Raw genomic sequence first — 22,990 nt, forward strand, 5'->3', positions numbered from 1 at the left:
CTGCAGCTGGCAGCTCATGAAAGAAACATCTCGTACTTCACGGTGAAGTTCATTTACCTCTATACTGTTAATCTGTATATGCCATGGAAATGCCATGTGGCTATGATTCAAGAATACTCATGGAGAGCTCTAATACATTCTACCGTCTCTTCTGGGAAGATGCTGTGTCAAGAATACTATTTCAAAACACGATAAGAGGCAACAGTGTTAAAAGGTGGGAGGGGGAATTGTAACAAAATGCATTCACACAGGGGAAAATAAATCCTTCTTTGGAACCAGACCAGGTCATAAACTACCCTGTAAGAAGGAAAGACAATCAGCTGATTTGTGATGCAGAGAGGGGTTCCTCCTCCCTATCATCTTAAACTACTATAAAGATATTATATTAAATTCTCTAGTGGAGAAAGCACTTAGCCTTTGGTTTCATGATTAAGAGGGCAAGTGTTCATAAATAACTTACAAGTGAACGCCATGCACTGTGTTATTTCTTACATAAGTACAAGACTTTCAAATGAGTTGTGCAACCAGCCAAGAAGTGGAACTACAGTGTAAACAATGTGCACTACTTGCCTATCACATGAAATAAATCTTTTGCTTCAGAACAAAACTGGACTGAAAACTAAGATCTAATTTTTTTTTTTTTTTTATTTGCAAGGAAAGACTACATTTCAGGTTTCTAGAGGGAAAGAGAGGGGGACACCACAGACAAAAAAAAAAGGAGTAAAAACTTCTTTCTAGAGTCACATTAACATTTCAGCAAATTTCTTTTTCCTTATATTAATTTCATAGCATTTTATAACTTTTTAAAAGTTAAAAATTAATAAGCCATATAAGAGTCAAGCTGGAAACTTATATTACAATCAAATTTTTAAGGTTCAATTTATATATTTTTAAGTTTAACTGCCTAAAACTGAGTATAGTAACAACTCTAGCAGTATATCCTTCAGAAGCACGAGTTGTAACAAAATGTATTTTCATATAAGAGTTCTATGTTGTACCTTAGCATTTCAACCCTATTCTATTGATCTGCTGTGATGGGTTGACTCTGGCTGGACGCCAGGTGCCCACCAAAGCCGTTCTATCACTCCCCCATCCTCAGTTGGACAGGGGAGAGAGAAATATAACAAAAACTTGCGGGTCGAGATAAGGACAGGAGAGATCATTCACTAATTACCGTCACGGGCAAAACAGACTCAGCTTAGGGAAAATTAGCTCAATTTATTACAGATCAGCCAGAGTAAGGTAATGAGAAAATAAAACGAAATCTCAGAACACCTTCCCACCACCCCTCCCTTCTTCCCGGGCACAACTTCACTCCCGGATTTCTCCACCAAGCCCCCCCAGCGGCACAAGGGGGACAGGGATGGGGTTTACGGTCATCACACGTTATTTTCTGCCGCTTCACCTCCTCAGGGTGAGGGCTGATCACACTCTTCCCCCGCTCCAGCGTGGGGTCCCACCCACGGGGTCAGTCCTCCATGAACTTCTCCAACGTGGGCCATTCCCACGGGCTGCAGTTCTTCACGAACTGCTCCAGCATGGGTCCTTTCCACGGTGTGCAGTCCTTCAGGAGAGCTGTTCCAGCGCGGGTCCCCCACGGGGTCACAAGTCCTGCCAGAAAACCTGCTCCACGGGCTCCTCTCTCCGCAGATCCGCAGGTCCTGCCAGGAACCTGCTCCAGCGCGGGGTTCCCACGGGGTCACAGCCTCCTTCGGGAACCCACCTGCTCCGGCGTGGGGTCCTCCACGGGCTGCAGGTGGAGATCTGCTCCACCGTGGACCTCCCTGGACTGCAGGGGGACAGCCTGCCTCACCAGGGTCTTCACCACGGGCTGCAGGGGAATCTTCGCTCCGGCGCCTGGAGCATCTCCTCCCCCTCCTTCTTCACTGACCTTGGTGTCCGCAGGCTTGTTTCTCTTACATGTTCTCACTCCTGTCTCCAGCGGCTGTTTCTCACTCTCCCAACTTTTTTTCCTTCTTAAAAATGTTATCACAGAGGCGTTACCACTATCACTGATTGGCTCGGCCTTGGCCGGCGGCGGGTCCGTCTCAGAGCTGACTGGTATGGGCTCGCTCTCTCTCGAACACAGGGGAAGCTTCCAGCAGCTTCTTACAGAAGCCACCCCTGTAACCCCCCCCGCTACCAAAACCTTGCCACATAAAACCAATACATCTGCAAGATAAATTATGCTTGTTGTGACCCAGCCAACAGCAGGTGGTCCCAGCCCAAGATTCCCTTCACTGGTACACCACCAGGAAATAGTATGGAGGATGATACAAGCACAGACAAAACATCCAATGAGAAAAATAGTTAATGGTATGTACTCTGAAAAATGAAGAAAGAGTTCAGGGATAGAAAAGGGAGGGAGCATTTATTGAAACGACATATTTTTCCTAGATAAGCTGGTAATAAGTGACATTACAATATCCTGCCTCATGCTAATCTTTGGAGCCAAACATTGTTCAGGAACTGTAAGTTTGTTCTGAATAAGAGAATCAAAAGTCTACTGCTTTGCAAGTGTGTATCATGGAATGGCATTGAACAAATAATTTGATTTTTACTACCAAGGCAGACTGGAATATTTTTCCATTTTTTTCTTCTATCACAGTGTGCACCAGGGAGAAGTTTATTAGAGGAAAAGAACCAAGTGCAGTGTATTCCTCACACACCCTATATCTGCATTACCTGACAGAACTCACATGCTCCCAGTCAAATGGCATGGTAAGAATTAAAAACATTGTAGAGCCTACTATTCCTATTTCAAATAAACCACTTCTTTACCTGTACTACAAGATAGTATAGCTCCCTAAACCACTTCTTCTTAGAATGATTACAAGTTTTTATTCAAAGTAGATTTTTGTACTATTATACACTAATGGCAATGCAATAAAAAGAGTGGAGAGAAATTGATTGTACTGAGAAAAGAGATTCAGACAACTTGAGAGATAGGCCACATTTTCTGACCCTTTCTTCACAGGGTCAAGAGAGGTTATTAGGGTTTTCTGTGTATTACAGAACAGGCTGTATTCTGCTCCAAATGCAATAAATATTAGGGACTGTTGCACCTAAGCAAATGCTGAAAAGTACAATATGCTTTTCAAAAACAGTGGTCTCAATTAGCTTCCATAATAACCGTGAAAGTCCTTACTACAAAGAGATACCCTATTCAGACTTCTGACAAAATTATACTAATCCAAAGTTTATAACTTTCCATTTCTTAACAGTTAAAACAGCTAGTCATTTTTATAGCTGCTGTAAAGAGATAAGATTTTATAAAATGTTTAATCTGAACAAAGCTTGCTTAGAACTTTTTAAAAACTCTTAAATGTAGCATCTCCTACATTTTCTTCAATCAATAAATTTCATATATATTCTTCATCAGTACCAATAAGCACTTTCCTAGAAACTTCACAGGTCTCATCTAACCACCCAGTTAGAACTTGTTAAGCATTTATAGTTTACAGCAAATCAATTTCAGAATGTATCAATGTACAATTCACATTATTACATACCTTTAGTGAGTACGTTCTCTCTGTAACTGAAATCTTGTTTTCAGTTTTAAGGGACTATGCATAGCACTCAGTTAACAGTTCATCGTGGTCCTATGTAAAAAGAAGGTATTAAAATTACTAACAGGTAGTATTGGAGGAACTAACACTTTCACAAATAAAAATCCTAGTTGCTTAAGTATTACATAAAATTGCTCATACAGTAAGACAGTATGCTTCTTAATTCCAACTGCTAAATAACAGTCCAAGTTCAAAATGTTAAAAAAAGTTTTAACTTTAGGAGCCTCCATTTCTGCTGATACTTACTACACAAACCATGGTGCTACATAACACTTCACTTTGTTGTTCCAAAGGTATAAAAGCAATGGCAAGAAGACATGTAGGGGATGGGAAACTAGAAGGCCACAGAATATCCCAAAATAACATATGGTAGCTCTAAGAAATGCTTAGGCAAGGTCCACATAGCTCAGTAGTTTCAATGAGAATAATCTACCTTGTGGTCACTCACTTGTAGAACAATCAGCTTAGAAAACAGAAGAGGTGGAAGTTTGAGATGAACATTCCATATACGAAGAGGGCTTACAAGAAAGATGGAGAGACTTTTTACCAGGGCCTGTAGCGACAGGACAAGGGGCAAAGGTTTTAAACTGAAAGTGGGTAGATTTAAATTGGACATAAGGAAGAAATTATTTACTATGAGGGTGGTGAGGCACAGGAACAGGTTGCCCAGAGAGGTTGTGGATGCCCCATGTCTGGCAGTGTTCACGGCCAGATTGCATGGGCTTTCAGCAACCTGGTCTAGTGGAAGGTGCCCCTGCCCATGGCAGGGGGGCTGGAACTAGATGGTCTGTAACAGTCCCTTCCAACCCAAACCATTCTGTGATTCTACAATTCTATGACTGTATTAAAAGAACTAAAGATGGACTGCTGCATCTAGTAGTGGTTGTGGACACTAACATAATGAATCAAATCAGCTAAAAACTAGCTCAGCAAAAATATCCTACCAACCTTCTGTGGCAGCCACTTACCCTGCGCAAGCCCATTTATCCCCATTTACCAGGCAGCTGTAATAACCACTGATGATGGCACGGGGCAGGTGACTGCAGTGAGTGGCTGGTGCAGTCCTGCCCACTTGGCAGCAGTGCCAGTTTATGCTAGATTAAATTGACAAAACTCTGTTGAAAATGATAGATTGCCTGCATTAGACTTACAGACCTTGAGAAATCATCTCTACAGAGGAACTGAAAGGACTGTGTTTACACATGCATGCTAACATACCTGAATAGAAAGTTCCATTATGTTTAACAGCAATAAAATGGGAAAGCGTATGTAAGAAATAACAGGAAGTATCCTGCTCACCTACTTTTGTTTCACAATATTTTAAGCAATTAAAAATATTTTTACAACGCTTTCTACACGCATTAAACTCTTTTTTTATTCAGTACTGTTTATTAAGAAGAAAGTGGTTCTTTATGTGCAAAAGAATTGGGAACTCATAGCACTTTCCAGGCTTTTAGCTGTAGTACCCCAGGACTAAAGTTCCTGTAACTCAGAAGTTCTGTAGAAGAATCAGCAAAGACGAGCAAAGGAAGTTTCAACGAATCGCATGTAGGTTTGACAATGGGATAGCCACTGTTCTTTGACCAATACTTTCACATCTGTGTTTTAAATTAAGAAGAAAACCAATAATGCCTGTACTTTTTCCACTGTTTTTATTACTTTTCTGGAAATGAAGACTATGCAAAAAAATATATAAAAAATGACAGTAAGGTTGTAACTCCAGCCCACAAAAGCCAAGAAATTTAAAGTTAGTCTGACATTCAATCCTTAAATCATGCAATTGTGCTTCTTTTTTAAAAAGCAACAATGCAAGTTAATGACAAGTTGTCAGCCCTAACTTTGAATTGCCTGAAGTTTGTCATTTGGTGTTTGTGTCACAACCTTAATGTTATTTAAATGTAGTTTTTAGTATCTATTATTTAAAAAGGTCTACTTTACGACAGCAAAAAGCTTTGATGGAATAAACCTCAAAGTACACTGTAGTGCTTGTATGCCACTTCATTAGAAGTAGTGCATAAAACATATGCTGTTGACAAATCTAATTCATTAAAGGTGAGGTAGATGCACTTTAAAACAACTGGATGGCATCATTATCTACAGTTCCTTTTATAAATTATTCTTCTTTTCCCTTTTGACTGAACTTGTCAGTGCTCCCTTTTCAGACTGTGAATGTTTTTGCCTTAAAATTCAATACCTTCAACATGTTTGGACAAGTTAGATAAGTAGCGTATTTGCTAAAACTAAAATTGTAAGCAGAAACATTCACAGTGATTATTTCACCTATATTAACTAATGAGAAATAAAATTAAGCCACAATGTATAAGAGTTTCAGCTTATCAAACATAAAATTTAAAAATGAAGAGAAGAGGAAATTACAAAGTACAACAGAGTAACATTCTGGCAGCATTTTGCATTGCTATTCAGATGACTTGGATTTGATATTGAGTTGAATTTTGCAAGAGAGAAGAAGATCAGGCACATCACAGAGCTGACAGCTGACATATTTAGTTATAAAAGGAAGAATTTCTAACTATATTACTCAGACTTTTAGGCAAAGACCAGTATTGGTATAGGAACTAAAGGCTACAGAAGGGTCCATAAATAAAGTTGAGCTAGTATTTAAAGCATGGCCCATCAGTGGTGAATTCCTTGAGCAACCTTCCAACAGATAAAACCCATGCAACTAGTCAAAAACTGATCGAACTCCATCTTAGAATATTGCTGCCTGTGAGAACATGCAAATTTTTCTCCTCAGCCCAGAAAGAATGAAGTCCTTCTATCACTGTGGTCTCTAAAACCCAAACCATAGTGCAGGAGCTTCATTGAATCGATTGAAAAATAAGGTGAAAAAAAATGCTTTTGAGGACTAAATATAACACAATTTATGGTTAAATTCCACTAATCACATATTCAGCAAAATTCTGAACTACACTGTATACAGGGAGACTAGAAAAAAAAATCAAAGACTCTTAATCAAGGATTCTTTCTCTAACATAATTTTCAATTCCTTATAAAGTGATCCAAATCTACCCATTAAAAAAAATACAGAAATTTTTGCATAGAATGCATAATCATATTTCAATATGTCAATACTCTGTACAAATATTTTGTAATGAATTAGCTGGATTAGCAAAGAATTTTGCCTTTTTCAGGACCATGTATAGCACATAATACCATGCTATATATTTCTATACAGACACATGTACACATACACATTTTTAACTAGATGCAGTGTCTCAGATTAATTCTATATTGTCTCTTGCAGAGACAAGCTCATTCCGATATAACACATATCCTGAAAATTTAAGAGGTTGACGTTTTGCTTAGAAAAAATTGGCATATGAGTAACTTAAATATGGAAACACCTCCGAATATAATTCACCGAAGCCTATTTTATGCCTCCACGGATTGCAGCAAATCAGTTTCTGCAAGCAGCTCTAAATGTTTAACCTAAAAACTGACAGATTAATTTACCACATTTCAATCAGCATCTACCATTTACCTCATAAGATTTACATCATGTATGTCCAATATGCTACACATGCAATTCTCCTAATTAGTCTCCCCATTAATCCTCATCCTGCTCTTTTTTCGTGTTGTTCCCTCCCCTACCATACTGTCTTTACAATCCCATGAGTGGAACAGTCATATTTGTTTAAGCCTTCTGCCACCAAAACATGGGAAGAGTTAGCTGCAGATGGGCAAGAGTACAGTGGTATCTCCACTCAAGGAGACACATCTCAAAGGCCACCTGTCTCCAGAATCCCTTAGTGAACTGAATTCAAAATCATTCCACTTACAACATTCTTGTTACTGAGAAGATCCATATCCTATTGACTGCTGGTACTAGCAACTCTTCTTGTAAAGTAATTTCTTAGATTCTGTGAAGGGGGGCTTCTGTTTACCTCTAAACAACAGGGAAGTAGGACTTTGGGTACCTAAATTCCACTCTGGTCTGCCTAAAAAACCTTTGAGGATGCTGCTGGGAGTAGGGAGGCAGGAAAAGGAGAGAAACAGGGCTGGCATCCTTAGAGAGTTTACACTTACACAGAAGAGCCCATAATGCCTTCCCAAAGGAAGCTTTTGTGCTCCCCAATATTTCTCAAAAAGATGCTCTGTTCCCAGCCAGGGATTTCAGTCCTGCTCTTACTTCAGCCCTTACTGATGATCTTTATGAGCAATAATGTTGCTAACCACACAGCCCTTCTGTCAATACTGGCACTCCAGATGGGAGAAACCGCTGACAGCAAAAAGCTTCTACACTAATAAATGTCATTGCTTCATTGGGAAAGTGGAAGAAAAGAGGGAGACGCCTAATCTATGCTATTGCTTCAAAGAAATTCTTCTGTGCGTAAGGGGCTGCCAAAGCACCCCTTCTGCAAAAGGTCTAGCCACTTTTTCTGCAATCCTTACGTTATTTTCAGGAAGCTATTTGGAGGACCTCACCAACTCTCATAAAGCTCCTGGGACTACAGATCACAAAAGGACATTGCTGTCTCTTTCCTTGAGGGAACATTTCCCTCATAGCATAGAGTGGTATCTCTGGATGGGAGAAGGACTAACATGTCTTACATCTGGGTATGCCAAAGCCAAGTAGAATCACATAGTAATCTTCACAGTAACAAAACTCCACTTCTCTTAACTCCCAAGTCTACCAGTGTGATGGGAAACAATCAGTCATTAAGCAAAACTTCTTGTTCATCCTAATGAATTCTTCACAAGACTCGGTGAAAAAAATAAAGATTATGGATATTCAGCTTATTTTGCATTGAAACAGACCTCAAAGCCTATCTGAAGAGAAACCCACTTCCTTATGGCAATAGGTAACTACATTAATATGATCTGGGTTTTGCTATTACTCTGACAGTTAATTTTGGATGCATTCTTTGGTAAATGCTGTCTACTTTTTCAGTCTACTAGACAATGATTTCTGATAAAACACACCAATTAACACATTATTTTAGTACTGAATGCTTCAAGACACTAAAGAGACACTGCTATCCCAGGGTAAGTTTGCCTTCAGCGGCAACCTGGAATTCTTAGGGATGGATGACAAAGAAAGTTATAAGAATACAGTATTTATCTGTAAGAGCTGCTGATGACAGGGGTTTCACTTTAACTTAAGGGACAACTAAACAGTTAGTTACAAGGAACTGCTGTGATACTCTGTTAACCTCACCTTAAGTACCAAATCTATGTCTGATACCTGTATGTCACAATTTTCTATAATCTTCCAGTTACATGTGGTAAGATACATAGACAGAACTGTAACATACTGTAGGGTATTTTGACACCAGCTTGCTCTTGTTGTACCTTCTTTATCTTCTGTATTATAATTTATGCCATAACTTCTCCTAACTTCTTTTTAGTAATTTTCTTTTCTCCTCCTATCCACAATTATCTACACCTTTTGCCTACCCTCTGTACTGACCTCAAGTATAACGAACAGCGGAGAAGGTAAAAAGTGTACACGCAACATGTTACCCCACTGGTTACATCATGTCTAATTTGATTTTCTAATGTCTGTGAGCCAGGGTTCACATTTATCTGCATTGTGGGGCATCAATCATGCTGTTGGTAGTTGTCTAATAATAAATAAAACTGGAGGGGGGGTGGGTGGGTATTGCAGAGAAGAAACCATCCTGAAATATTCTGAGTATATACATTGCTATTTAACAACATACAATTATTAAGAAAAATTTATAATTTCTGCTACCATTACACACATTCACCATTCTGACTGCAGTTACTTAGAGAAGAATAATACACAAAAGACAAAAAAATAGCAATTTAAACCACATCCAAAAATATTTTAAAAAAATTCAACAAACACAATTTGAATGAGCTTATGTGGATCCTCAAAAAAAAAAAAAAAGAAGGTGAAAGGACTTTGATGAAGGAAAATTGGCTGACCACATCAGAATGGATCTCCTATGTAGGTGAAAATATTAGAAGGTCATGGGGGAATTAGGTCAATAAAGTATTCCAGGCAGGTATAGTGAATTTAGGTCAGGGCAGGAGAACAGTAATATAATTAAGAAAGAATGTCCAAGCAGCCAGAGACTAACTTATGTCCAGCAAGGACAAGAAACCTGAACTTTACATTGTAGGAAAGGTTAAGTATTAAATGCAAAATGAAATTATTCCACTACCTTTGTATTAAAAGAAAAAAACATACAAACAAACAAAACCTTATTCCAAGTCATGAGTGACTGAAAGTGCACTAATGAGGTGCAGTACACCAATTCATTAATGATTGAACTAATACACATGAAGTATATAGCTTGGCACCATTTACAGAAGAGTAACATTTACAGAAGAGTTCAGAGTATTGAACAAATTGCTGAACACCGTTCTGTGCTCTCTACATTTGTCCCTCAACACTGATTCACTGACATAGATTAACAGAATGTTTGGTGGTGGAAGGGCAGATGAATGCAAGGAGATAGGAAGATAGGCTGAGCTTGCAATGATCAGAAAAGGAAATGTTCTTTGTTAAGAAAAATGGTTACATGAAAGAAACACAAATGATACCTCCTGAAAAGACCATAAAGAAGATGTTTTCAAATGTAAGTACAAAGTTATGATAGCTGAGAGCTTACATAAGCAGCAAGGCTTGAAGAAAAGCAACAATTTTGGCAATGCTTGCTCTGCCATTGCTGTATTCATCAGCTCATGAAAGAAACTACAGGTATGTTTAGAGAAGAACAATTATTATTAAGAAGCTATTCTAGCTTCTGTGGATTTATACTATGTTTATATTATTTCTAATTCTTGTAATCCCTTATCACTATAGAAGAAAATATAAATTCCTTCACCATTTTGACAAAGCCAGAGTCAGTGCTTTGTACTGAAGACAGACTTACAACATGGACTTAAAACAGGGCACAAAGTTAGATTTTTCTCCACATGAAGGCAGTGTGGAGACACTTCATGCTGTTCTAGCTGTTAAAACTGACTTTTCAGTGTAGCTTCAGTTTGGGGTTTTTTTTTACAAAGCTGTGACTACTAAATGTTTGACCAAAATTTGCCTATGGCATTGTGGTTTTTGTTTTGTCAAAGGATACTGCTTAAACAAGTATACACACATTATATTGAGGCAACAGAAGAAAAAAGCTCTAATGAATAATCTTTTCAGCTCTGTAATTGTTAATGATGCAAAGATGTTTTTCTGAATACAATGGCCTTGCTATTTCTTTACCCAATTATTTGCTAACAGGTGGTAGATAAAAGTTCTGTATGTTGCAAAATGTAGGAGAAATTGCTTTTGGATGGCCTTGCAGTTTCTGAAGAAGATTAGGACTTTAGCCCTCTCCGATAACTTAGCTTAGAAGTACCCATATGGATTACATCAAACTGTATGCTTAGATAATAGAAGCACTAACGAGCACTCTTTAGGATAAGATGAACTAAAACATGCAGAAGATTGCACAGTGCAGAATCATCCGAGAAGGGTCAAGTAGCGGACAAGTGAGGAAGACTACTGAAGACCACCAGAGGACTCCTGAAGGCCACCAGAGACCTCAAGTACACCTGCGTGAAGGACATTTACATATGATAATGAGTTCCTGGAAAATTAATGAATATGTAAAACTTTTCTCAGAAATCTGATGAATATGTATATAGAACCTGTATATAAACTATGCAATTAACCTGACCAGGCACACACAATAGGAGGAGAAATCCCCTGTGTGCCCAGCGCTGCAATAAAGGATACCTGCTTCATAGTCTTCTGACTATTGAGTCCTGATTTCAGCTTTTCACAGCATCATTAATGAGTCAACTGATAAACTTGTTTGCATGATGGAAAATATTTTAAGCACATAATGCAAAGTAACTTCCACTAGATAAAAAAACCTGTCAGATCATATTTCACAATGGAAGAGATGTTTATGCGTGGATTGTATCACTATCACAATTACTGCAAGAAATTACATAAAATTTTCAGCATAGGAAGTCAAAAGGCTAGTGAGAGACAAAAAATGCAAAAAATAACCCCAAACCCTAATTTGCAAATTTGAGGATAAAGTGGGGAAGGCTTGCAGAAAGACTGTGAATTTAAGGACAAGGTTCAATAGTGATCACATTGATCATGGCTATACCAACCAATAAGGCCTGGAGAAAGATAACTGCACATATTATGTGAAGTAAAATAGCCATCTATGGGAAAATGTAAGAAGTGAAATTTCAAGGCAGAAGACATGGTGGTAATATGATTATGTGTAGAACATAAAGGAAGCAAAAAGTATATGGTAAAAAGCTGTAACAGTGGAATGGAAACAAAATTTCTCTTTTTTCTGTCTCTCTGGGAAATAAAATTAAGAAAGATGCAGTTACAGAAGTCTGAAAGAGATGGGCACTTGAAACACTGTAAGTAAGCTCTTCTTGTGAATGAGTAAAAGGAATACTTATTCCTCGGATCTTGCCTTCTTAAAGAACTGAGGACATGGGAGCTGTACAGCAATTCTTGAGAGCCCTTAAAATGTAATTAGAAATTTTGTGAGAGAAATACTGTTTGTGTAGCACTGAAAATCACTTCTGAATTTTTATAAAGGATGTCATGTGTACTGTAGAAGAAAAAGTGTAAAAGTGGATATTCATCTAAAGTCCAGAGACAAACAGCTTAAATATAGTTTATAATACTGAGCAACTGAACCATATATTTGACAAACACATTAAAAGAATAAAGAAACCTAAAGGTACTGAAAAATATGCCAGTTAAAAAGACTGCTCTGTAGACCTATGGGACCTAATACTAACTCTTGTAAATAAGAAAAACCATAATGAATTAAGAGATATTTAGCTACTATAATGAGATCACGACAAGGATGGAAAAGAACAACATATTTTAGGCTTTTTATGAAAAAATAATAGAGGGAGAGGGTAAGTGAAATCCAAACTTACCAGACATCACTGAAATGAAGGTAAAAAAACATTCTTAATTTCTTAAAGCTACACTTCAGTAACAATGTATTTTGAAGTGAAAATAAATATGAAATGTTTGATGTCTCAGTTATTTTGATTCCACATATTTTATGTGCCAGTGACAAGAAAAAAACAAATAAAAACTAGAAGACATTTCATTCTCAAAGGTAACAAATGGTCATCATGTAAGTATGCAACTTCTTTACTAGTAGCTAGTTTACAGTACTGTGTGCTGAAATTTATTGTACTGTAGGCTGAAGACTTCCCCAGCCTGTTAGGAGCCCTGTGGCATAAAACTGGTATTAGTTACCAGTTAACTAATGGTTAGTAGCTAGTAGTAGTTAATAAAACTGTTTACCAGAAAGTAGAATTTTGCAAGAATTAAAATTAATACCTTTATAGTGCTGACAACTCAATAGTAAAGGTATAAAGGTTCAACAGGTACAAAATAGAAAATGCAACTAACCTTCATTGTCAATAAAGAAATGCAAGCAATAAATACAGCCATTTAAGTCTGAATATTCAAGTAGCTGTTTAAAGAATTTTAAGTGCCACTTACATGAAAAACTAATGACAGAGATTGTTGATGGTTACTTCTTCATGCTTGCATACAAAAATATAGCTGCAGTGTTAAGGAAACAGAAGATAGGAAAAAACCTTCCATAAGCATTAAGGGTACCAGAATACTTTATAAACAGCAACACAAGACCCATCTGAGCCCTGGCAGAACTATTTTTCCATTCTGCTATTTGGTAAACTCTGAGAGATTTAAAACCAAGTGTCCAATGTGCTGCCAAATTTTAGATGTCTGGAGCTAGGTGATTTTGGTTTTATTTCCACAGGAATACCTATGTTTTGTAGCACTGGTGACGTCAAGGCATCACTTCTACTGGTCTAAGCTGCAGCGACAAACACTCAGCACTTGTTAAAGTTTTGCTGTATGTATCTCAGTTTACAGGTCTTAAAAATGAAAGAGCTGCCTCAATGAGTACAGTGATTTGTCCACTATCACATAAGAATTTTATGGAAGAGGAGAGTAGCATTCAGTTCTCTGAGGAGGCAATCCAATCATCTTGTTTTGGCTTGAACCAGGATGTGTGCCTTCTACTCTCCAACCACATAAAAAAGGAACAAAAAAGAAAGCGTTCTACAAAGCTAATTTTATTCATTATGAAGCGCTAAGAAATTTCTTGTGTGCTATCCATTCATTGCATTACGTGACACAGGAATCAAGTCAAAAGTCATCCCTCAAATACACAAGGGACCAAAATAAAGTTTCACAAGCGGTCATAATCTTGGCATTTCTACATTTCTAAATTGAGTGCTTGAGGTACAATCTGAATATTATTTTGACCTTTTTATGTTGCTCTGTAATTTAAAAAAAATCAAACACTGACTTCCACAATGGAGAGTCAGTACCCACTTGATCAGCAGGGCAGGAATCCCTTCACCAAAATATGTGGCTCGATCATCTGGCGGCAGCGGTACCGAGTCAACCTCCCCGAGGATCAGCCATCAAGTGGCACAAGAGAATCTGAAAGTTGCTCCGAGATACAGAGAAAAAGGTACGGAGGGTCAGACACACCTGGTCCCTTTCTTGACTCTCACAGCCAGCCCGTTCCAGAGGGGAGACACTTCAACCCGCATCCACATCCAACTCCACCTGCTTCCACTACTCAGCGAGGTCTCCACCACACACCCCTACCAGACCGCCTTCCCCTCTTTTAACTCTGCTGAGCAACAGAAACCGGGATTTTCACAGACCCTGAGGCGGCGCCGCCGTCTTTCCCACCTCGCCTCCGGCCTTCCCCCCCCCCCGCTTCCCGGAGGACCCAGGGCCTCCCGGCCTGAGGGAAGCCCTCCCTTTCCCGCCCCGCGCTGAGGCGCGAAGCCGGGCCGCCTCCTCCTCCTCCGCCGCCGCCGCCGCCGCTCCAGCGGGGCCCCCTCAGAGGGGCGGCGGCACCGCCCTCCCTCCCGCCGCGGAGGCGGGCGCCCACCTCCACCTCGGTCAGCCTCGTAACTGCGCAACACCCGGCTGCGCCGCCAGCCGCCCGTCGCCGCGGAGGAGAGGAGGTGGGCCGCGGGGAGGGCCGGGGCTCCGTGGTAGCGGCCTTCGGCCTTGACCTGACTTCACTTGACCTGAGCCGTCCCGCTCGGCGCCGAGACCCAGGTCGTACGGTAAAGGGGAGGGGAAACGCAACCCCGCCGGGGCCACTTACCGGGCCGGGTTTTCCCCCCCCAGCCGCTCCGCGACGACAGCCCCGGCGACCGCGGAGCGTCAGTGACAACGGCCCGGAACGGCCGCGCCGCCACATCCGGGGGCGGGGCGGGGGAAGGCGGGAACGCCACGGGGGTCGAGCGTGGGGAGCAGCGCCCGGCACGGCCCGACGGGCGAGAAAGCGACCGCCACCCCCCTCACCCCCCCCCCCCCCCCCACGGCGTGTGTACGGGAGGGCCGGCGGACTCCCCCCCGTCCCCCCAGCCGTTCGCTCCCGGTAGCTCCTGCCCGGGACCGTCGGTGAGCGCTCCGCACCTCTGTGGCACTTTCCTGAAGGGGGAACCTCCGCTGAGAGGGGTTGGGGGGGGCGGCTTTCCCTCACGGGAGGCGGTGAGAAGGCCCCCCGCACCCGCCGGTGCCCGCTTGGCAGCGGGGCGGAGGCTGGGACGGCGCAGCCTCCCGCCTGCGGGCGGGCGGGTTGTGCGGTGCCCACCCCCGGGGGGGGTAGAGGGGGGGGGCTCGGCCCGTTGCAGGCCGCAGTTCGGCGGGGGGGGAGTCTCTGGCCTGCCCCGTTACCGCCTTTTCGGGTGTCCGAGCTGTGGCAGGCAGTGGCGGCTTCAGAGGCGGGTAGCGTGGGTTCCTCGCGGTGTGTTTTTCCCCTTTTTTTTTTCTTTTTCTCGGAAAACAAGTAGGAAGCGGTAGTAAGATCTCACGCAAGCAACGCTTCGCGGTGTGCGTTTTCTGTGTTCATGTTTCCTTTTCCTTTGGTTTTTCTTTCAACAGATGGCAAGCGGCGGCCAGAAACGGGTAATCCAGTTAACTGGATTTAAGAAAGAAGAGAAGAAGGCACTACTCAAATGGCTGTTCAAACTGGACTGTGTTTTTTTAGATAGTAAGGTATTGTTCACTAAAGCACCTGATGGTTAGGGCAGAAAGAAAAAATGCGAGCCTTAAAGGAATGGTCTGCGCAGTAGTTTACAGTTGTGTATAAATAGCCAAGAAAGTTAAACAGTTTCCGGTGATAAAGTGTGTTGTGTTGTTCTTTTTTTATTAGAAATACAGAAACTGTACACATCTTATAGCAAAAAAGCTGTGCAGGAGTGAAAAGTTCTCAGCTGCCTGTGCTGCAGGTGAGTAAAAGATTTGCTGTAAAATGTCATAGGACCATAACATAGGACTGGAAAGGACCCTTAAAAGGCTTCTAGTTAGCTATTTTTATTTCGTGAATGAACTGTCTTATGAACCTTTGTTCTTCTTGTTTCATTAACCTAGATTTTTAACATAGTATTATGTTGAAGTTCTAATTTACTTCTTTTTGGTTTGGATGTTTTCCTAAATTATATTCCTGCCAACTTGCTTTATTTTATCTGCATCTGTTCCCAGATAGAAAGCTGTGTTATATATTAGTTAGATCACGAAGTCACAGCCAAATGATATGGGTGCTTATGGACCCATAAAAAATGGACCACTTGAAAAGGGGGCAGAGAGAGAGTATAGACACCTGTAGTCAGCGTGGATTTTTGACACAAAATTCACACACAAAATTCACTGGTAAAGGTCACTGCCTGTAAGTTCCTGTTTATGCTGCAAGAGAAAATTCCAGGCTTTTGCCATTCTGAGACAAGCCTCTAGTCTTTCCTCTTGCTTTTCTTTTACCTAAGTGTCCTGGTTTCAGCTGGGATAGAGTTAATTTTCTTCCTAGTAGCTGGCATAGTGCTATGTTCTGGATTTAGGATGAGAATGAAGTTGGTAACACACTGATGTTTTCAGTTGTTGCTAAGTAGTGTTTAGACTAAGTCAAAGATTTTTCAGCTTCTCATGCCCAGCCAGCAAGAAGGCTGGAGGGGCACAAGAAGTTGGGAGGGGACACAGCCAGGGCAGCTGAGCCAAGCTGGCCAAAGGGGTATTCCAGACCATGTGACGTTGTGCCCAGTACATAAACTGGGGGGAGTTGGCCTGGGGGGTGCAGATTGCCACTTGGGAACTGACTGGGCATTGGTTAGCGAGTACATCCCTTGCTTTGTATATTCCAATCCTTTTATTACTGTAATTTGATTATTGTTATTATTAATATTATTAGTTTCTTCCTTTCTGTTCTGTTAAACTGCTCTTATCTCAACCCACGAGTTTTACCTTTTTCCTTCCGATTCTCTCCCCCATCCCACTGGGTGGGGGGGAGTGAGTGAGCGGCTGCGTGGTGCTTAGTTGCTGGCTGGGGTTAAACCACAACAGTAAGGCCCAATGCTGAAATCACATACATAAGCAACTAAAATGCTTTTAGAATGAGAATTCTGTATTTTGAGATTTCTTTATAGCGGATTACCTGGAAGGATTTTATGATGAGCTTAGAAAATCTTGTGGAGTTATAAGATTTCACAATATTGATTTATTAACTGATTAAACATGATCTTTATTTTCTCTATACCATATTCTACCAAAGTGTTAAAGCTATTTTTAGGATGGATAATCTTAAATCTAAGACATAACAGACAGAAATAACTAAATGTGGATTTGGGTTTAAAGATATATGTAAATGTCTTGATTTCATAGTTGTACTTACATAACATATTAGTAGGCATTTTCAGTCATCTGTTGCTGCTAATAGCGTAGGGGGGTATGTGTGAGAGTATGTATATACGTATATATATATACAAACGTGTCTCCTTGTACTAATGTAAAGTTCTGATCACACTCTAATCAAAAAGGACATACACCAAAAGCTTCCGTGAGTGAAACAATGTTAAAATGCAGATAGATTTGTGGCATAGCACTTCACTTTAACTATGATAAACCTCTGAGTTAACGTTTTCTTATTTTTCGGTGTTTAAATCATCTGGAGAAGTTTTCTTCAACTGTGTGGAAACAGTATATGTAGTGTCCACATGGCAATGCAAAACTCTGTCATGTTTCTATACTTGCAAATCTTCCCCTGTACTATCTGGTACTTTTTATCGTGGAAGAGGTGTGTTGTGGTTTTAAGCCCAGCCAGCAGCTAGACACCACACACAGGTGCTTGCTCACTACCCTCCCCCGCCACAGCATCAGGAGGAGAATCAGAAAAAAAAAAAAAGGAAAACTCATGGGATTAGATGAGAATGGTTTACTAACTAAAGTAAAATAAAATGTAACGCTAACAATAATAAAAATATAATAATTGTAATGAATATAATAAAATAACAAAGGAAAAAAAAAAAAAACACCACAAGAAAAGACAAGTGATGCACAATGCAATTGCTCACCACCCACTGACCGATGCCTGAGCAGTGATCCGCCCCCACCCCGGCCAACTCCCCACAGTTTCTATACTGAGCATGCCATTCTATGGTATGGAATATTGCTTTGGCTACTTCGGGTCAGCTGTCCTGGCCATGCTTCTGCCCAGCTTCTCATTTGTGCACCTGCTTGCTTGCAGAGCGTGGGAGACTGAGAAATGCTTAACTTAGAATAGGCGCTACTTAGCAATAACTAAAACATCAGTGTGCTATAAACATTCTCACGCTAAATCCAAAACACACTGTACCGGCTACTAAGAAGAAAACTCTACCCCAGCCAAAAGCAGGACAAGGTGCTATTTTTGCATAATCATTGCTGTTGCCCTTGATGGCAGAGAGAGTGTGTTCATTCCTACTGCAGTTTTTCCCAAGTAAGTGTAAAAGATCATGTTTATACCCATCTAGAACTCCCTAGAGGTGAACAGAAATACTAACAAGGATGCCAACCTTCATGGACTTCTAGCTTACAGAACTTTTGAGTTGGAAACTTTGTATGTTAAAAACACTTTCATTTCAGGTTGTGCACAGCATAGCTTTTCCACTCGTAAGTCTACTGGTACCTATGCTAGGTTATGTAGAAGTACCATCTGTGCTCCTGCACTGAGACATTTTGCCAGTCAACCCTGCTGTTCTGTGAAGCCAATTAGGTTCACACAATTCAAGTCAATCTCTCTTACAGTATCTTCTGTAGGTAGTGTTTCAATACAGGAGCAGGGTACTAACCACGGCTCTTGACCTGAACCTGTAAGAAGAGAGAGACAGAGAAAAAGGGGAAGATCATTACATACAGTATCAAAAGCATACATACAGAAGATGAAAGAGGAAAGGTGGAGGAGGTGGAGCCAAGGGATGAGAGAAAAGGATGTGAAAAGAAGAAAGGGGAAAGACAAAAGTCTAAAACCGTATCCCCCTAATATTGGTATTCACTACAGTTGCAGTGCAAGTAATATTAAGAATATATAAAAGAAACAGCTTACATGCTAAGCCCTTCGTTCCTCTTTTTAATCACTGGTGGTAAAATATTTCGTCATTTCACTATGTTTTAGTACATTTTTTAAAGTGTCAAATTATATTAAAAATAAAGGGTTAAGCATGGTTCTGTGGAAGTCATAAGAACAAAATCTGGGAAGCTGAAAAGTTCCATTTGCAGATTTTTGAGGACATAGACAAGTATTTTATCTAGGAAGGGTAAAAAGGTACTTCATCGTTAAAAGAAAACAAAATTATAATTTTCAGTGGTATTGTGAGATTTCTGATTCTAAAGTGTGAAGAGGAGAACTCTTGTAGTAGGAAGAAGTTTTTAAAATGGTACTTATAATTCCAGCTTTTATTTGCACAAGAAAGGTTGAAGTTAATTTTATATTAGATCTTCAGTTGATTGCCATTTGTCTGCACAAAAAATCTTTTGTGGTTGACAGTTCATTTGCTTTTTAGGAAAGTGGATACTAACTAAGGAGTACATAATTAATAGTGCCGAAAGTGGCAGATGGCTTGATGAAACAACGTACGAATGGGGATATGAAATTGAAAAAGACACCCATTATTCACCTCAAATGCAATCTGCACCTAAAAGATGGCGTGAAGAGCTGACATGCTCTAGTGCTCCAGGGGCCTTCCACAGATGGAAAGTTGTCCTCCCTGTTAAGGAAGGTGATAAAAGAATGGCGTCTATTAGAAGGTAGGAGGATATGTCTTAAAGCTTAAATAATGAACGGTGGAACACTTAATTGTATGGTTGAACACATTTTTGTTCTTCCATCCCAGTTAATTTGGTCCATAACGACCTCCAGCTCTTCAAATTCTGAACGGTTTTCATTAACATACTTCTATACTTTTTATAATGCAATTACTTTAAATCTTTAACATCACTGCTTTTCTTGCTTTCTTTTAGTATAGTGTCAAAAATAACACACATTCGCATATGCTTGCATCTTCAGTAAACTGCTTACAGGAACTTATTTTATGAGGCAAGATACATAGGCTTATGTTTTTTATGACTAATCATTTATTTTGTGTGGATGTTAAATGCAAATAGTAGCTGGAACAAGATACATTATTTCACTTGGGTGGTCGACCACGCTGTGACTGACCTGATCGTTTTTTGTGTTGCATCTATGCAACAGCTTCTTGTAGTTCTGAAGACCTAATTTGTACTGTAAGAGATGTTTCTGATATGATGTAAATACAGATAGTTCAGAAGGGAAAGGACAAAAGTATAAAGGAAAAGCAGAGAAAAGGAAAGCAACTGAAGTGCAAGAATTCTGGGACTACTTTTTTTTTTTCCCTCCATATTCTTCCTACATATTTTGATTCCATGGTTTAAATACTACAGTGAATCACAAAGAGAGCGTGTTAAGTAATTTTTGCTTCTGGCGCAGCAAAAGCGAGCATCCCCTGACACTGTTTTAGAGCTTTATGTTCATTGCAGGAGCAGATACTGTCCTACTCTCCTCCTCTGTTGAAATACCAGTTGGTTAGGAGTACTCAGGTCTGGGCATGCCACAGATGCTGGAGCAAGAAGGGAAGTGCAGTTTGTCTGGTTGATGATGGTGCAGGGTTGCATGCTGCATTGCAGAATGCCTGTCTGCAGTTCATGAAGCGAGGTGTAGCTGAATTTACTATCTTCTGATTTTGCCAGCTGAAGGTATTCTAAATATGCTATTTTCTTGGCTGAGCGAAAGAGGTTACTATGTGCTGTCTTGTAGAGAGATGCACTTATCCTGCTATGCTTGTGAAAAATGCTGTTTCTTTTTCTGTAAAAACTGCTTACGCAGATCTTCATGATAACACTATTGAAATGCTGTCTTGCACAGCTCTCTGTTTGCAATGGAAATAACCTTTAACAGGAGCTACATCAGCAAGAGAGGTGAACAGGCAGTTTTGTGGAAGGAATCTCTTTTTCCTGACTGTTTCCCTTACACCAATATGGGTACCCTTTTACTCAGTCAGAAAACACTGTGAAAGGTAGATATTTTTTTGTCTCCAGCAAGTACTTTTTTCAGTCATAAAGGCCACTATTGCTTTGGGGAAAGATTGATTTTTCTCTGATATTTACAATGCTGTGCCTTTTTTCCCCACTTCTGTGCTTTTCCTGTCTTTATTTGGATGGGCAAGGGTATGAGACCAGCACCATTTTCTTTTTACGTAACTGGATTATGAAAAGTAAAACATATATCCAGCATGTCAGGAGACATTATTTCTTCCACCATCTTTTTGTCTGGCATCTTTTCTAAAAGATAAGAATAGTTGCAGCAGTACAACTCTGGAAGTTGCTCCTGGGGAAATTCTTAGTTGTAATGGTGTCCCAAAGAGAAATCTGTTTTCTGTGTATGACATTGGACAGCACCAAATGCTGTAACTAATTCCAAAATGAAGTAAAAAAAGTGTATTTGCATTATGAAAACACCATGTAATAGTTAACAAAAGCAGTGTTCCATTTTTGGTAAACCACTTAATTTACTGCAAAACTTAATTGAAAGACCATCATCATTGTGGGGGGTATAATGCAATAAATTACAGCTGCTGTCACCAAATTTGATCTTTGAAAAAATGCACGGGTAAAGCTTTCTATCAGATATGTAGGAGGTGTACATTGATTTTAATTAATAGTGTTAAATTGTGAAGAGAAGCATGTTGTGTTAAGTGCGTTCTTTGCTTTTCTGAAGGCTATTAAGAGCCCTTTTATCTTCCTAATGAGGTTCGGCAGTGCTATACATCTAGAACCCTTATTCTCTTGCACTTGCATGCTTGTAGTTTGTGAATTATAATGTAGCTTTAGGCAGTATTAACGTAATGCAGTAAATACATCTTTCCAAATATGTTTATTTAGAGTTCTTCAAGCTGGAAAGGCAACCATATGTTCATCTCAAAACGAAGAGTGCAATATAACTCACATATTCATCAATAATGAAATTTTTCCTATGCAAAACAAAAAATGTCTCTCTGAAGCTCCGTACTACCCTTTGCAATATATAGGAGATTACCTTTTTGAGGTAAGTAAATTAAAAAACATATCTAAAATTAGTTTTTCATTGTCATTGTTAGCTATTTATGTCAGGTTTACTTATTATTGTAAATAATGTGACATTAATAATAGAGGGGAATATGATCAGCCTGAATGTTTTGTAATTTGATTAAAGGTAACACAACTTTCTCATTCTAGGACTGTTTATCCAAGAGAAGAGAAGGCTCATGAATGTATATAAATACCTGAAGGGAGGGTGCAAAGAAGACAGAGCCAGGCTGTTGTTAGTGGTGCCCTGTGACAGGACAAGAGGCAGTGGGCACAAACTGAAGCACGGGAGGTTCTGTCTGAAAGTCAGGAAACAGTTGTTTTTTGTGGGGGTTTTTTTGGTGGGGTTTTTTTTGTTTTTTTACTGTGAGAGTGATGGGGCACTGGAACAGGTTGCCCAGAGAGGCTGTAGAGTCTCCATCCTTGGCAATATTCAAAAGCTGTCCAGGCATGGTCCTGAGCAACTGGCTCTAGGTGGCCCTTCTTGGGCTGGGGATTTGGTGATGATCTCCAGACATCCCTTCCAACTTCAGCCATTCTGTGATTCTGTAATAGAAAAATTGTCTTTCCAAAAGCAGTGTTTTGTTCCAGATCAGAAGAAACAACACCAAGGGAGCATACATTATTTCTTCTTCCTTTTCATGTTCTTCCTTGGCTTCTGCTTTGTGCTACTATTACTGGAAAAATTAGACTGCAGGAGGAAGCTCCTGCGTAGTTGACCATCAACTAAACAGTTATTCACAAAATACCAAGAAAAAAATTAATTATTTTTCATTTATATTATCTTTATTTTGATAAGGATTTCAAATGTGTGTAGGTATTGCATCTATCTGTCTACCTGCGTATGGGAATATATATATTTTTTTTACTGGGTTTGGCAGTATTACAGTGTTACCTCCATGCTTCAAGATCAGTGTAACGTGAAGTCAGTTGACAAAAGAAGTTAACTGAATTATTCTATCTTTTTTTTTTTTCATAATGCTATAGGTAGACT

At 39.9% G+C, this 22,990-nt stretch overlaps 2 protein-coding genes across 8 annotated transcripts in view; one reads left to right on the forward strand and one right to left on the reverse strand.

Annotated features, from left to right (window-relative positions):
- The window catches only part of KIAA0825 (KIAA0825 ortholog), a 256,206-nt gene extending 241,298 nt beyond the window's left edge, over positions 1 to 14,908 (reverse strand). For 2 of the 5 annotated variants that reach the window (XR_012649091.1, XM_075021308.1), the window contains exons 1-3: positions 13,918 to 14,350; positions 13,054 to 13,116; positions 3,513 to 3,602 (exon numbers count right to left, since the gene is read on the reverse strand). The gene's annotated coding sequence lies outside the window, so the exon portion shown is untranslated. Of the gene's footprint in view, positions 1 to 3,512; positions 3,603 to 13,053; positions 13,117 to 13,917; positions 14,351 to 14,713 lie in introns of those variants that run through there. The other 3 variants (XM_075021305.1, XM_075021307.1, XM_075021304.1) reach the window with 3 other exon arrangements.
- SLF1 (SMC5/6 complex localization factor 1) overlaps positions 14,468 to 22,990 on the forward strand; it is a 42,410-nt gene continuing 33,887 nt past the window's right edge. The window contains exons 1-5 of one of the 3 annotated variants that reach the window (XM_075021310.1): positions 14,468 to 14,664; positions 15,496 to 15,609; positions 15,767 to 15,842; positions 19,419 to 19,662; positions 21,814 to 21,976. In XM_075021310.1, the coding sequence (XP_074877411.1) occupies positions 15,496 to 15,609; positions 15,767 to 15,842; positions 19,419 to 19,662; positions 21,814 to 21,976 (597 nt within the window). In that variant the 5' untranslated portion in view covers positions 14,468 to 14,664. Of the gene's footprint in view, positions 14,665 to 14,921; positions 15,013 to 15,283; positions 15,359 to 15,495; positions 15,610 to 15,766; positions 15,843 to 19,418; positions 19,663 to 21,813; positions 21,977 to 22,990 lie in introns of those variants that run through there. The other 2 variants (XM_075021309.1, XM_075021311.1) reach the window with 2 other exon arrangements.

This window comes from Buteo buteo, chromosome Z (genome assembly GCF_964188355.1).
Source record: "Buteo buteo chromosome Z, bButBut1.hap1.1, whole genome shotgun sequence".
Lineage (NCBI taxonomy): Eukaryota > Metazoa > Chordata > Aves > Accipitriformes > Accipitridae > Buteo > Buteo buteo.